We start from the raw sequence: 16,316 nt of genomic DNA, 5'->3' as shown, positions 1-16,316 counted from the left end.
AGGTGTCAAGGATTGTCCTTACAAAGCGAGGTCTCGTGACTGATATTCTCAAAGAGGATGTTCAAGGTCTGCAACAGCTGAACACACACATAGCGGCCAGATTTCTGCCGCAGGATGTTCAAGAAGAAAACAAACATGTTCTTCTCCAGGAAGAAGCTGGGGAGAGAATGGGAAAGCATCAGTGGTTTCGTTCCACATTTGGACATCCAAATCATTCTCTAGCTCCATGCATAGTACACATGTGTCCCCCCATCCCCCAAAGGCATTTGCAGAGAGGCCAGATCATGCCACCAGCACAGCCTCAGCTTCCATGCTACCCAGCTCCCACGATGCTGGATGGGCAAATACAACCTTCCAAGCTCTCTTCCCAGAACGTTAGAACAGTGCTAGATTTCTGGCAGGAGGGGAAAGATCTCTATCTACTAAATGGTTACACAGTAATCTATCCATGCTTATAAAACTGGTAAGCAGTATTTTTCATCAAATATTTTATATCCTTCATTTTCCTTACAAAGCCTCTTTGTGCTCCCTGTCTCTGAGTGTTAACAATGGGAGTTCCCTACAAAGGAGCAAAATGATGCTGATATTAAGAGTTTTGGTTTCCAACTCGTCAAGTTTGCAGTTTCCATATCTGCAGAAAAAGAACGGGAAGGAAGTAGAAGATGCTAACATTGTGGTAGGACCCTAGGCAGTCTCCAAGCCTGTGTTCGCCTTTCTTGTTCTGGACAGGACATTTGTCTGCATGCAGCCTGGAGCACTGACGTTTGGGGAAGACAGACCCGCTAATGTCTTTCTTTAAAGGAAGAAAGCGATGTTTCTAGTTATGTGGTCTCTGAATTCTAGCTAAGAGCAGGTGATCTCTCATTTGGAAGACTCCAAACAAATCATGGCAGAAACATGTATCTGCTGGTCGACTTAGCTTTGGTGACTCTTTCCCCTCAATTGTCAGTTTCACAGAAGCAGGATTGTGGGCTGCATACCTTCTGCTCGAATCCATGAAAGAGTAAATGTATGAATAAATTACCTAAAAAAGATTCCTAAAATCTTTTCCAACCTTGACTCTGGTAGCCATTCACGTTAACCCCCAGAATAGTCCTATCATTTGATCTATTGTCTACCTTGTCTACCAAGGATCCCCCAACAAGCCCACTGCAGCAGAATGACGACCAGCTTGGCAACTTGTTAAAATGCCTGGACCTAGATTTTGCTCACAGATTGATACCCTAGGTCTATCGTTAACTCCAAGAGCCTGGATTTTTAAAAACGCCCTGGAGGAGTGTGGTGGGTCCCTTGGAAAAATGACTAATTCTGGGGCTGGGGCAGCAAAAACAGAAGATGAACCTGGAGCATGTTATAGTACCAAAAAGGAAGAAATGCTCAGAAACAAAACAATGGGGGCGTGTCAAATGACACAGGAACCAACCTGAAAGCGCGTCCAATGCCCAAAGCAACAACAAAGTCAGTAACAAAATAAATAACAGTACTGGGTTATAATCCAAAGTATAAAATAAATATCCATGAGTTCATGTTGACATAAATAAATGATGGAATAAATTTTTTAAAAAAGGGAAGAAGAAACAAATTTTCCATGCAGAAGAATTTCAAATAGCATGTGTAGATACAATACGACCCCCTTCCAGAAGGCCGAGCTTAGTTCCCACGCTCCCTGGCAGGACAGGTACTCCTCAAAACTGTTACAGTCACCAAAACAAGAGAAGACTAAGAAACTGTCACAGACTAGAGAAAAGTGGGGAAATATGACAACTAAATTCACTGTGGAAGTCTGGACTGGGATCCCAGGGCAAAAAGAGGTTATTAATGGAAAATGTGGCAAAATCCAAATCAAGTCTGGAGTTTACTTAATAGTTAGGTACCAATGTCAGCTACTCGAATTTGAGACATGTGGCCCAGTAATCTAAGATGTTAACAATGGGGAAACAACGGGAATGGTATATGGAAACTTTCTGTACTACCTTTACAACTTTACAACTTTTCTGTAAATCTAAAATTACTCCAAAATAAAAAAAAATGTATTAAAAACAAATTCTTTTGGGGGCTCTGTTAGGCCGCCATTTAAGAATCGCTGGGCCTCTAAGAGCTCAGGAGTTTTTCTAAGTGACAGATGGACTAAGGAAGTCGATTCTAGTAAAAGGGGACATGATTTCTCAGCTTTAACCCAAGGGTCTCTCTCATTTCCAAAAACAGAGACAGACCGACAGACCAACCAACCAACCAACCAACCAACCAACTCCCCAGGGAGCCTTAACGGAAGCAGGTCCCGTTTATAAGCAACGCCTCACTTTATTACTCATGTTTCCCCGTGGGGACCATGGCCAGTGTCACAGGTTTGCATTTCCCACCAGCAGCTTTTATCTTAGGTCAGCTCAGTGATGAAACACAGAGCTATTCAGAAAATCAGGATATCTAATAAGAAGCCATGTTAGAAATAGGGTGCCTTTATTTTTTTTTGAATGGTCTTAAAAGTGGCCTCAATACTTCTAATTGAGATCATTTTATATAAAAATAAAATCTGCCTGGTGGTTGTCATAATCCAAATTCTTCTGTACTCAGATGCTGAGATAGGTCTATTGAGGAAGTAGGTCATGGTTTACAGCCTTTGCTTTTCGACTGTCCAATGGAGACACTCTTTACTTTTTTTTTTTTAATGAACTGCTAACATTTCTTAGTGCCTACTCTATACCAGGCACCAGGCAGGGAAGTTCCTCTTCTTTAAAGAGGAGGAAACTGAGGCTGGCCTAAGGTTGCTCATCGAGAAAGTATGAGCATAAGGATAACCCCCCCGCCCCCCGCCATGGGCTCTGGTATGAGATGCTGCTTCAATATGTACCAGCTGTGTGACCACACACGTAAATGGGGACAACCAGGCCTCTACCCTGGGGTCCCTGGGTTTAGCGCTCTGCCTGGCCCATCAGTAAACAACAAATGTTTGCCCCTAGTGTCTCCCCCAGCTCACTCAGAGTCTAACTACCCAGGACAGTGTCTCCTTCCTTGGTGGTGATAATCAGACACAACTAGAAAAAATATCCATATTTCAGATTCTCTAGAGAGACTCATTTCCATCATTTCCCCATTGTATAGGTAAACAGTATACATATCTGTACAAGACCAAGGTGGCCTCATATTCTGACATCATCAGGAATGACACATGATGTGCACTGAGAAAAATATTCAAAGGAAGAAGTAAAATTAAGTCCTTACTCAAACACAGAGCTATCATTCTGATCTCCCCAAATCAGGATCTCGGTGATGGAACGGATGGTCTCCACCAGCAGATTCCGGTTCTGTTCTGTGACTGTGGTGTTTTTGGTCAAAACATGGTACAGATACCTGAGAGGAAGGAAAGAACGCAAAGGTTACCAACTGAAATGAAAGCCAGGCTAATGATCATTAGCTACATTTGGGGGACAATATGGCTGTGCTTTTTCGGATCCAGTTAGTACAATTTCCATTCAGATGAGATGGAACTTGCCATTCAAGAAAAATGGCAGACAAGCAGGGACACACCAACCCAAACTGAGGCAAGAGAATGGTCAAGCCCTTGAAGACAGCCATCCTCAAACCTGAGTATGTAAGAGAATCACCTTCAGAACTGGGTAAAGTGGGAATATGGGAGCCCACCTGGAGATTCAGATTTGAGGGACTGAGGGAGGCCCAGGCATTGGGCTTTTTCACACACTCCCCAGCTGTGTGTGATGCTAGTGGAGCAAGAAGAGACACATGGCTCAGGTCTGAATGCCTAACATGAGACCTGCATGAGGTGGAGTCACAGTTTAGGGAGGGTGGGTCCCAAAGCCAGCACCTCAATCACAAGATTACCCTTGGACAGTCCATAATTCCCCACAAAGTGCAGTTCGCTCATCAGAACCGAAGGCTCACGGGAAGTGAGTTACTTGCAGGGCACTGATCCTATTTTCTGAGTGCAGATTATTGAATTCACAAAGTCAAGTGGGCTTGAGACTATGGCACTGGATTTCACCCCCAAATGGTCCTGGAAGGCCTACGCTGCTGCAGACCTATGCCAGCTGCTGGGGCAGAGACAGGAAGACCCAGGTTGGTCTTCGAGGCCCTCTGCTGGTGGTGACAGTGACTGAATCACTGAGGCCAGTCCTGAGCATTGTTGGGCCCAGCTACCTGGCTGGATGCCCTGGGATTGCCACCTGGACCAGTTTTTAAGAGATGGCATCGCTAGGACTCACAGACTGAGGTAACTTGAGCTGTCATGACAGCCTCAGACTTGGGAAAGCAAAGGGGATACCAAGAGTCACCTCTTGACTTCTTTTATGGCCCCCTTCAATTGGGGGTTGGGTCTGGTGACAGAAAGACAGGGAAAGATTATATAGGATTGTCCCATTGAAAAGCTCTAAAAATGTGTAAGCTATAAGAGGTAGAATCTTTCAGATGGAATAATAAGGAGCAATCTGCTACTAAGGGGGCTAGGTTTTGATTTAACTTTGCCATGCAATAACCAGAACAGCCCTCCCAAAGCAGAAATCTCCAACACCTGTGCCCAAATTTATAGACAGGGCTTCATGTGGGAGCGGATGCCAGCTTCCCTCGACGATAAGTCCATAGCACTGGTTCACCTGGGATGAGTCTGTTTTCATGTCACCTTGACTCATCCTCCCCAAGAGGCCTGAAGAGCCGTTTTTCAAATTGTGGTTCACAGGCTACCTGCATCAGAATCACCAGATTCTAGCTCCCCACCCTAGATCCACAGAACTGACTGCAGGTGTGTTATATGATGTTGACATGTAACCCAATGTGAGCCTGTGAATGAATGACGTACACAATGTCCCGTCCTCAACAGCCCTGCTCGGCTCCTGTAGATTCATACCTACGGCTTCTTTTATGGAGTCGGTCCATCTCATATGTGTCTTTATCTTTTCCTGCTGCCCCCTATTTTTCTAAGCATTATTGTCTTTTTCCAAAGAGCCCTGCCTTCTCATAATATCCTTACAGCAGGACAGCTTCACTTTTGTCATTTTTACCTCCAGCAATGTTTCAGGCTTAATTTGTCCTAAGACCCACCTGTTCACCTTTCTGGTGGGCCAGGGTATCTACAGCTCTCCTCCAACACTGTATTTCAAATCAATCATTTTCCTATCAGCCTTCTTCACTGTCCATCTTTCACGTCTATACACAGGGTGTGGGGGATCTTAGCCTCGGTCTCTAATCACATATATCTGTGGTGCCCTTCCCCAATTCTTCCACTGCTGCTCTTCTGAATCCCAGCTTTCTCTTGAGTTCTTTTTGGCTGCAGTCCCCACTTGACGATTGAACTCTAACAGAATCTCTAACAATTTCAGCATCTTCACCATGTTAAGTTGTGCCCTTCTCCTGCCATCATGATCTTTGTCTTCTTGATGTTCACATGCAATCCTGCTTTCTTCTCACCTTCACCAGAAGTCTTTTCAAACCATTGCTACTTTCTGCTGTAAGGTGGTATCGTCTGCATATCTGAAGGTGTTATTTCTTCCACCAATTTCCATTCCTCCTTCCTGAGTCTAGCCCCGTTTTTCATAGGATATGTTCTGTGTACAGATTAAACAAACAGGGAGATAAAACTCACCCTGTCGCCTTTGCCTGTAGGAAACCATTCCGTTTCTCCACACTCTGTCTGACAGTGGCTTCCTTTCCTGTCCACAATACAGGTTACACCTCAGCACTATCAAGTGCTGAGGCATGCCCATTTCTTTCCAAGCAACCCACAGACTCCTGGGCACAGGACCCCACATCTGCATTTTGAATGAGCTTACACTGAAGTTTCAGAGCCACTGTGTCACTCACACCATGGCCATCAGTGACACTCTCCATGCAGTCCGCAGCATGCCCACCCTTGCTGTGATAGGCACTGTTGGTGCCAGGGAAAAGGCAGATTCTCCCCACTCTGGTGTTTCCTTTCTTGTACAGAACGATATCCATTAGGGACAGGAGAATTTAACATCTTTAGAACTAGCCCTGACTTCCATTCACCATGATTTCTGCCTGGAATGCACCTGCTGTCCTAATTAATCAGCAAACTCTTATTCCTATTTCAAAACCCACCTGCAGCACCTCTTGGTAAAGCCTTCTTTAAAGAACCTCCCTGCCCTCCTGCCCGGGGGGATCTGATTATTCCCTCCTCCCTGGCACCTCTGAGCCCATGTGTTTGCTGCTGCAGAGACCTCCTCATTTGCATTGATCTGCATCCCTTACTAGACCTGAGTTCCTCAAGATCAGGAACATCATCTTATTGACCTTGGTAACTCCAAAATGTATTGGGCATAGTAGGTGCTCAAAAATGCTGAATGGATGGATGGTATGGAACCGCCTTGAGGAACATGGTATATCTCCGCATACAAAGACTGAACACAGTCAAGGGTCCAAAAGCCAAATACAGCAAGTGGCAGCACAGAGATGTAGTGAAGAGATCAGGCTTTTGAAGTCCAACAGACAAACTTGGGCTTGACCCCTGGCCCTGCCACTTCCTAACTGTGGCCTTGAACAAGGCACTTCACTCTCTGGAGCTCAGCCTCTATAAAGGGCCAGTAACAGTCAAGGCCTCCTCACTAGGCTGTTCAGGGATTTGACGTGGTAACACATAGAAAGAGCCAAGCATGGCATCTGGCACACAGATGCATTCAACAGATGCAGGGCTAGCTGCTACTACTATTATTATTATGTTGTGGTCATTGTGATGGGGGCCATAGTTAATATTATTACTAAATTATATGTGTAATATTCCAGACCTTAGGAAGGAGAGCTCAGGCTGCATCCAAACAGTCATGAAAAGAGGACTTCATGGGAGAAGTTATGGAGTGGTCCAAAGAAACCAGAGCAGGAAGTGAAAAGTCTGGACTTAGCTCGGTGATCTTGAGCAAGTCATTAATCTCTGTGAACCTCAGTTCTATCAGCTGTAAAATGGGGGCAGCAATGGCACCTCAATGCTTTAGTACCTACCTATTATGGTGCTGGTAGGAGGAAGAAACAAGTAAAAAGACAGATATAAACTGGCAGTTACTACGGATGATACTATTATTGTTGTTATCATCATTGCCTTTGTTAAATAATCTCTGAAAAAAATTCTAGCCCTGGCTGGTGTGGCTCAGTTGATTGAGCGCCAGCCTGTGAACCAAAGGGTCGCCAGCTCAATTCGCAGTCAGGCCACATGCCTGAGTTGTGGGCCAGATCCCTGGTGGTTAGGGGCATGTGAGAGACCACCGATCCATGTGTCTCTTGCACATCGATGTTTCTCTCCCTGTCTCCCTCCCTTTCCCTCTCTCTATGAGTAAATATATTTTCGTAAAAAAATTCTAGTAACTACAAGGAGACCCTTACAGACAAACCCAGACAAAAGAGCAGAGCAGTAAGTCCTGAAAGGAAGATTCTACAAGCTCCCACATGTGGTGCATGGCCAACATGCCTGATTCTATGTGAAGGGCTTCATGTGACTCTCAGACTCGCAGTAACCTGGGGACGTGAAATTGTGACCACCACTGCAGAGGCCAGGACAGCAACTGAGGGACATTTAGGAGCTTGGCCTCAGCAAAATGGCCAGGAGGCACAGTTTGAGAGGGTGTTCCAGCTGTTCCACACCCCCTCTGACACCTGCTGTTCTTTGTCTGTTTCAGGGAGCCATTCTGCTGGGCACACAGTGATGTTGCACCAGGTGCAACTAATTAATAATTGAAGTTGAATTCCTTTTCACATATTTACAGCTATCTAAATATCTTTTTTTTTTTTTTTTAATTTATTTATTGTTATTTAATTACAGTTGTATGCCTTTTCCCCCATCCCTTCACCCCACCCCAGGTGAACCCACTTCCCTCCCCCCTCTCCACCCTCCCCCTTGGATTTGTTCATGTGTCCTTTATAGTAGTTCCTGTAATCCCCTCTACCTACTGTCCCCGCCCCCACCCCCCACCCCCGCCCTTGCTATTGTTACATTGTTCTTAACTTCAATGTCTCTGGTTATATTTTGTTTGCTTTTTCCTTCTATTGCTTATGTTCCAGTTAAAGGTGAGATCATATGGTATTTGTCCCTCACTTCCTGGCTTATTTCACTTAGCATAATGCTCTCCAGTTTCATCCATGCTGTTGCAAAGGGTATAAGCTCCTTCTTTCTCTCTGCTGCGTAGAATTCCATTGTGTAAATATACCATAGTTTTTGGATCCACTCGTTTGCTGATGGGCACTTCGGTTGCTTCCAGTATTTGGCTATTGTAAATTGTGCTGCTATGAACATTGGGGTGCACAGATTCTTTTGGATTGGTGTTTCAGTGTTCTTAGGGTATAATCCCAGCAGCGGAATTGCTGGGTCAAAGGGCAGTTCCATTTTTAGTTTTCTGAGGAAATTCCATATTGTTTTCCACAGTGGCCTCACCAGTCTGCATTCCCACCAACAGTGCACTAGGGTTCCCTTTTCTCCGCATCCTCTCCAACATTTGTTTGTGGATTTGTTTATGTTGGCCATTCTGACTGGTGTGAGATGATACCTCATTGTGGTTTTAATTTGCATCTCTCTGATGGCTAGTGATGCTGAGCATCTTTTCATATGTCTCTGGGCCTTCTGTATGTCTTCCTTGGAGAAGTGTCTGTTCAAGTCCTTTGCCCATTTTTTAATTGGGTTGTTTGTCTTCCTGGAGTGGAGTCGTGTGAGTTCTTTATATATTTTGGAGATCAGGCCCTTGTCTGAGGTATCATTGGCAAATATGCTTTCCCATATTGTTGGTTCTCTTTGTAATTTGGTGCTGTTTTCTTTAGCCATGCAGAAGCTTTTTATTTTGATGAGGTCCCATTTGTTTATTCTTTCCTTTATGTCCCTTGCTTTAGGGGATGTGTCTGTGAGGATGTTGCTGCGTGGAATGTCTGAGATTTTCCTGCCAATGTTTTCTTCAAGGACTTTTATGGTGTTACGGCTTATATTTAAGTCTTTTATCCATCTTGAGTTTATTTTCGTGTATGGCGTAAGTTGGTGATCGAGTTTCATTTTTTTGCACGTAGCTGTCCAGATCTCCCAACACCATCTGTTGAAGAGACTGTTTTTGCTCCATTTTATGCTCCTGCCTCCTTTGTCAAATATTAATTGATCGTATAGATTTGAGTTTATTTCTGGGCTCTCTATTCTGTTCCATTGGTCTATGAGCCTGTTTTTATGCCAGTACCAGGCTGTTTTGATTACCGTTGCCTTGTAATACAGTTTGATATCAGGTATTGTGATACCTCCTGCTTTGTCCTTCTTTCTCAAAATTGCTGCTGCTATTCGAGGTCGTTTATGGTTCCATATGAATTTCTGTAATGTTTGTTCTATATCTGTGAAATATGTCATGGGTACTCTAATAGGGATTGCATTGAATCTATAAATTGCTTTGGGTAGTATGGCCATTTTGATGATGTTAATTCTTCCAATCCATGAACATGGTACATGCTTCCATTTGTTTGTATCTTCCTTAATTTCTTTCTTCAGTGTTGTGTAGTTTTCTGAGTACAGGTCTTTTACCTCCTTGGTTAGGTTTATTCCTAGGTACTTTATTTTTCTTGTTGCTATATCGAATGGGATTTTTTTCCTGATTTGTGTTTCTGCAGTTTCGTTGTTGGTGTACAGGAATGCCTTTGATTTCTGGGTATTGACTCTGTATCCAGCTATTTTGCCAAATTCATTTATTAGGTCGAGTAGTTTTTGAGTGGAGTCTATAGGGTTTTCCATGTACACTATCATGTCGTCTGCAAACAGTGACAGTTTCATTTCCTCCTTTCCAATTTGGATGCCTTTTATTGCTTTTTCTTGTCTGATTGCTGTGGCTAGGACTTCCAATACTATGTTGAATAGGAGTGGTGAGAGAGGGCATCCTTGTCTTGTTCCTGATCTTAGTGGGAAAGCTCTAAGTTTTTGTCCATTGAATGTGATGCTGGCTGTAGGTCTCTCATATATGGCCTTAATTATGTTGAGGACTGCTCCCTTTATTCCCACTTGGCTGAGTGTTTTTATCAGAAATGGGTGCTGTATCTTATCGAATGCTTTTTCCGCATCTATTGATATGATCATGTGATTTTTGTCTTTGCTGTTGTTGATGTGATGTATTATGTTTATTGATTTGCGAATATTGTACCATCCTTGCATCCCTGGGATGAATCCCACTTGGTCATGGTGGATGATCTTTTTAATATATTGCTGGATGCGGTTTGCTAATATTTTGTTGAGAATTTTAGCGTCTATGTTCATCAGCGATATTGGCCTGAAGTTTTCTTTCTTTGTTGTGTCTTTATCTGGTTTTGGGATTAGGATGATGTTGGCTTCATAAAAAGAGTTTGGGAGTCTTCCATCAGTTTGGATTTTTTCGAATAGTCTGTGAAGGATAGGGGTTAGTTCTTCCTTAAATGCTTTGTAGAAATCTCCTGTGAAACCATCTGGTCCAGGGCTTTTGTGTGATGGGAGTTTCTTGATGACTGCTTCAATTTCCTTTGCTGATATTGGTCTGTTCAGGTTTTCTGCTTCTTCTTCAGTCAGTTTTGGAAGATTATATTTTTCTAGAAATGTGTCCATTTCATCTAGGTTTTCAAATTTCTTAGCATATAGGTCTTCATAGTAATTTCTTACGATCCTTTGTATTTCTGTGGTATCAGTTGTAATCTCTCCACTTTCATTTCTAATTCTGTTTATTTGGATCCTCTCTCTTTTCTTCTTGATAAGCCTACTTAAAGGCTTGTCGATTTTGTTTATCTTTTCAAAGAACCAGCTTCTGGATTCATTGATCCTTACAATTGTGCTTTTAGTCTCTATGTCATTTAGTTCTGCTCTGATCTTGGTTATTTCCTTCCTTCTGCTTGCTCTGGGCTGTCTTTGTTGTTGTTCCTCCAGTTCTTGTAGGCGTAGGGTTAGGTTGTTTGTGTGAACTGTTTCTAACTTCTTAAGGTAGGCCTGTATTGCTATGAACTTCCCTCTCAGGACTGCCTTAGCTGTGTCCCATAGGTTTTGGGTTGTTGTGAGTTCGTTTTCATTTGTTTCCAGGAAGTTTTTGATTTCTTCCCTAATCTCGTTCTTGACCCATTCATTGTTTAATAGCATGCTATTCAGTCTCCATGATTTTGAGTGTTTTGGGTTTTTACCCTTGGGGTTGGTTTCTAGTTTCAGACCCTTGTGGTCAGAGAAGATGCTTGATATGATTTCAATTTTCTTGAATTTGTTGAGGGTTGCTTTGTGTCCTATCATGTGGTCTATCTTTGAAAAAGATCCATGGACACTTGAAAAGAATGTGTATTTTGCTTCTTTGGGATGAAAAGCTCTGTATATATCAGTTAAGTCCATTTCCTCTAGGGTATTGTTAAGTGACACAATATCTTTGTTAATCTTTTGTTTGGAAGACCTGTCCATTTTTGATAGTGGGGTGTTAAAATCCCCTACTATAATTGTGTTGCTGTCAATATCTTTCTTGAAATCCTCCAAGATTTTCTTTATGTATTTGGGTGCTCCTATGTTGGGTGCATATATATTTATAATGTTTATGTCTTCTTGGTGGATTCTTCCTTTGAGTATTATGAAGTGACCTTCTGGGTCTCTCTTTATGGCCCTTCTTTGGAAGTCTATTTTGTCTGATATGAGTATTGCTACCCCTGCTTTTTTTTCCTGTCCGTTTGCTTGGAAAATTTGTTTCCAGCCCTTCACTTTCAGTCTGTGTGAGTCTTTTGTCCTGAGATGGGTTTCTTGTAGGCAGCATATGTGTGGGTCATGTTTTCTTATCCATTCAGCTGTTCTATGTCTTTTGATTGGAGCATTTAATCCATTTACATTTAAGGTTATTATCGATAGGTAGTTATTCATTGCCATTATTTCCTACCTGTGTTCCTCTGTCTTTCTCTTTTCCTTCCTTTCCTTAAAGCAGTCCCTTTAGCATCTCTTGCAGAGCTGGTTTGGTGGAGCTGTATTCTTTTAGACTTCTTTTGTCTGGGAAGCTCTTTATTTGGTCTTCTATCTTGATTGAGAGCCTTGCTGGGTAAAGTAGTCTTGGTTGGAGGCCTCTGGTTCTCATTACTTGGAATATTTTTTGCCATTCTCTTCTGGCTTGGAGCGTTTCCATTGAGAAGTCAGTTGCTAACCTTATTGGGGCTCCCTTGTATGTTACTTCCTTTTTCTCCCTTGCTGCCTTTAAGATCCTCTCTTTGTCTTGGAAATTTGCCATTTTAATTATGATGTGTCTTGCAGTGGGTCTCTTTGGGTTCCTCTTGTTTGGGACTCTCTGTGATTCCTGGATTTGGGTGACTTTTTCTCTCCTCAGATTAGGGAAATTTTCCATCATTACTTTTTCAAACAGGTTTTCTATCCCTTGCTCTTCTTCTTCTCCTTCTGGTATTCCTATTATACGGATGTTGTTACGTTTCATGTTGTCCTGCATTTCCCTTATTGCCTCTTCATTCTTTCTGAGCCTCTTTTCCTTTTCTTGTTCCTTCTGTGTGTTTTTTTCTACTTTATCCTCCAGCTCGCTGATCCGATCCTCTGCTTCATCAAGTCTGCTTTTAATTCCTTCTACTGTGTTCTTCAATTCAGAAATTGTATTCTTCATTTCCTCTTGGCTCTTGTTGATATTTTCTATTTCCTTTTTCATGTTGATATAGTTTGCAGTGAGTTCATTGTAGTTTCCTTGTAGTTTCTGGTAGTTCTCTTTGAGCTCAGAGAGCTCAGTGAGCTTCCTGATGACCATTGCTTTGAACTCAGTATCTGATAGTTGACTTGCCTCTTTTTCGGTTAGTATTCTTTCTGAAACTTCCTCCTTTCCTTTCATTTGGGAATTGTTTCTTTGTCTTCCCATTGTTTGTGAGGCTCTTCTTGTTGGCCTCTGCTTCTTAAATTGCTTTGTTCTGAATCCCTGGGTTTATGATATGAACTTCTATGGTAGAATGCCAATGGGATTCGGTGGTGCTGTCTCCTTACTCTCCTGTGCTCACTGGTCTTGAGCTGACGTTTATGTGTTTAACACGGTCTAACTCTAGTCTTTTCAGCACTCCAGGTTTTGTTGTCGCACCTGTGGGAAAAATAGAAAGGGGGGGAGAAAGAAAAGGAAAAAACAAACAAACAAACAAACAAACAAAAAAAACCAAAGATGGGAAGGAGGGAAAAAGGAAATAGGAAAGGAGGAAAGGGAGGAAGGAGGGAAGAAGGATTAAAGAAAGATCGGAGGCAAGATAAGAAGGAATTTTAACAAAAATTAAAACATAGAAATAGATAAAAGAAGGGAGGAAGAAGACATAAAAATGGTAAAGGATGGGAGGAAGAAGAAATGAAAGAAAAAAAAGAGAGAGAGAGGAAGAAGGAGTTCAGGGGGAAAGGAAAAGGGAAAAAAAAAAAAAAAAAAAAAAAAAAAAAAAGGGGGAAAAAAAAAAAAAAAATCTTCTGTTGGCTTTAAACCGTTCAGGTTATTTCTGCTGTTGTCCTGTCTGTGCAACGGGAGGCGGTGGTTGGAAGGATTGGTTTCACTTTTCTTCCTTCCTGGGTCACACTCTTCACTGTTTTGTAGGTGTGGTCCCTGGCAGGCAATCAGGCCGTTGATCAGCCAATCCAGCAGCTTTGTTCTTGGGACTCTCGAGTGGCCGCTCCAGCCGCTTTGGCTCCGGACGCGTGGGCGCGCAGCAGGGGAATCCAGCCGCTTCGGGTTTGTGACGTTATTTGGGCTCTGAGCGCGCAGCCGGCCGACCGATCGAGCCGCCCAGGCTAGGGAGGCTGGCGCGCCGCAAACTGCTGGTTCAGCCGCCTTGGTGTTACGTCTCTCGCCAGCCCCTTTGTGCTTGGGAAGTGCGCATCCAGCCGGCCCTACGCTTGGTGAGCGCGCAGCCCGCCGCCGAGCCAGAGGCTCTACGCTTGGGGGCCCGATCCAGCTGTCCGGGGCTTGAGACTCTCGGGTGGGCGGGGCCGCCCTGGGACCGAATCACGCGGTCCTCGGTTCCGAGGTTTTGGGTCTGTGGGTGGAGCAGCTAGTCTCTGCTCCAAAAGATCTCGGAGGTTTCAGGTGTGGGCGCCCCTCCGGGGTTTCATGTACGGGCCCCGTTCGCTAATCTGCGCGCGCGCTACCGCGCGCAACCGGACCTCAGGTGAGCGCCGGTGCTGCTTATCCCGCGTTCCCCGTTCACAGTCCAGGGGCGGAGGGGGGAGGGGCGCCAGGGGCCTCGGCCACCACCGAGAGTTCTCTAACTAGCCCCTGAGTGTCTCTATTTTCTTTTTCTTTTTGAGAAATTCCTCCTTTTCAAGCCCCCCTGGTCCAATCAAGCACCTGGCTGGTCACAGCGCAGCCTGGCCCTCTCTCAGGACTCCTGCAGCAGCCCCTGCGCCAGGGCTGGCGCCTCTGCAGCCCTTGTACCGCGCGGTCCCGGGTCCCGGGGACCTTATTGTCCTTGAGCACTCTTCTTACCGTCAGATCTTTCAGTGTCCTCTATCTTTGGTCTCTAATCTTCGTATATGCTGGAGTACTGTTGGCTGTTCGCTCTGCTCCTCAGATCAGCTAGGTATTTCCCTGGCACTGAGGGGAAGTGAATTCTGCTCCCACCTATGTTGCCGCCATCTTCCGACTCCTCTCTAAATATCTTTTGTAAGGTACCTGTGCAAGCCTTTTGCCCATTCTTAAGTTAAGTAGAGTACCTTTCTCTTATTTGATTGAGTTCTTTACATATTCTGAGCACAAATCTTGTATTGAATATACATATGACAAATTCTCTGAATGTTGACTGTCTTTTCACACTTTATAGTTTGTCTTTTGATGAGCAAAGGTTCTTAATTTTAATGTACGCCTTTCCTTTGGATAGTGTTTATTGTATCAAGTTTAGGAAATCCTTACCTACCCCAAAGGTCATGAAGAAATGCTGTTTTCTTATTTTTTAAAAACAGTTACTGTTTTGTCTTTCACATTGTGACTTGGAGTGCATCTGAAAATGATTTTTGTGTAAGGCACTAGGTATTGGCCCAAATTCATTCTCCATTTAGACTCCTAGCTGACTCATCATCATCCACTGAGAAAAGGTCCTCATTTCTCCAATGCCACTGCAAGTTACCTTTGCCATTAATAAGGTGACTAAATAGGGGGACTCTTTCTGGATACTCTAGTTCTGCTGATCTATTTGTTTACTTTTGTGCCAATGCCATGCTTTCCAATTACTGCAGCTTTATAATAAATCTTGCAATGTAATAATGTAGGTCCTCCAAATTTCTTTCCTTCTGTTTTTTCATTATGGTATTAGCTATTCTTGGCCATTTGCATTTCCATATAATTTTAAAAATCACCTTCTCAATTTCCACAAAAATACCTGCTGAGATTTCCTTTAAGATTGACCTAAATCTATAAATATAGAAAGAATTGACATCTTTACGATAGTGTAACATTATAACATTTGCATTCTTTTGATGTTTGTTGGGTAGGGATCTTGCATATCTTTTATTAGATTCGTTCCTAGGTATTTGATGTTTTTGATGCTATTGTAAACAGTAGTGTTTGAAATATTCCTTTTCTAAGTGTATGTTGTTGGTAAATAGAAATACCCACTAAATTTCAAGCTCTCAAGCTCTATGATGATTATACGTGCACCTTGCTCATTTTTCCCTCCATAATGCCCTGGCACACACTTTTAGATACTGTTTCAGAAGAGGCCCTCAATGTATGTTTGCTTAAATATACTGGAGAAAAAAAGAAAACTGAATGGGTTAAGATTTAATATTTTAATGGTGCATCTAATCCCAGAGTTTTAGAAGATCAACTAATCCCATCACCTCAGGGATATTAATAGTTTAATAATTTTCTGATCAGAAATGTAACCCTCATTTTCAAAAGGTTGGAAACTTCAACAACAGCAACAAAAAAAGAGAAATAGCAACCGCCAAGCATGCAGCTGCCCATAGGTGGCCACTGCGGGAGCTGCTGGTCTTCTCTTTGCTGTGAATATTTCTGTAGTAGAGTACATGTTGTATGTCCATTTCCATGCCCATCTGGCTAAAATAAAAGCATTCCTGCTTTTGGCAAGTGTTGCAAACATCCATAACGCCTACATAATCTACATCGAAAGAGGACAAGCACAGCAGTTACTCTTCTGTTAGGCATTAGGATCCCTACGTGTTTACATGATGAAAACGTTATGATTGCCATCTTTGTGTGCAAAGCTGTGTCCCTATCTCAGATAAGTTTCCAAGGACAGAATGATTACCTTGGATATTTAACAATAGAAAATTAAGGTTTTTCTCTTACAATGATAACAGTTGTTACAATAACATTCTCTCTCAAACTCTGTGTCTGTGTATTTTATCATAATAAAAACTGTTGCAGCCTCCCATTGCCAGGCCCTGT

The 16,316-nt window shown here is 43.0% G+C and overlaps 1 protein-coding gene across 6 annotated transcripts in view; it reads right to left on the bottom strand.

Annotated features, from left to right (window-relative positions):
* CLEC16A (C-type lectin domain containing 16A) overlaps positions 1–16,316 on the bottom strand; it is a 227,540-nt gene that overhangs the window by 204,386 nt on the left and 6,838 nt on the right. For 5 of the 6 annotated variants that reach the window (XM_053929204.1, XM_045204616.3, XM_024571677.4 and 2 more), the window contains exons 2-3: positions 3,220–3,348; positions 23–156 (exon numbers count right to left, since the gene is read on the bottom strand). In XM_053929204.1, coding sequence (XP_053785179.1) covers positions 23–156; positions 3,220–3,348 — 263 coding nt within the window. The remainder of the gene's footprint in view (positions 1–22; positions 157–3,219; positions 3,349–16,316) is intronic. The other variant, XM_053929207.1, reaches the window with a different exon arrangement.

The sequence above is a fragment of the Desmodus rotundus genome, chromosome 1 (assembly GCF_022682495.2).
Source record: "Desmodus rotundus isolate HL8 chromosome 1, HLdesRot8A.1, whole genome shotgun sequence".
In the NCBI taxonomy this organism is placed as follows: Eukaryota; Metazoa; Chordata; class Mammalia; order Chiroptera; family Phyllostomidae; genus Desmodus; species Desmodus rotundus.
This window is presented reverse-complemented; position numbering and strand designations above follow the sequence as displayed.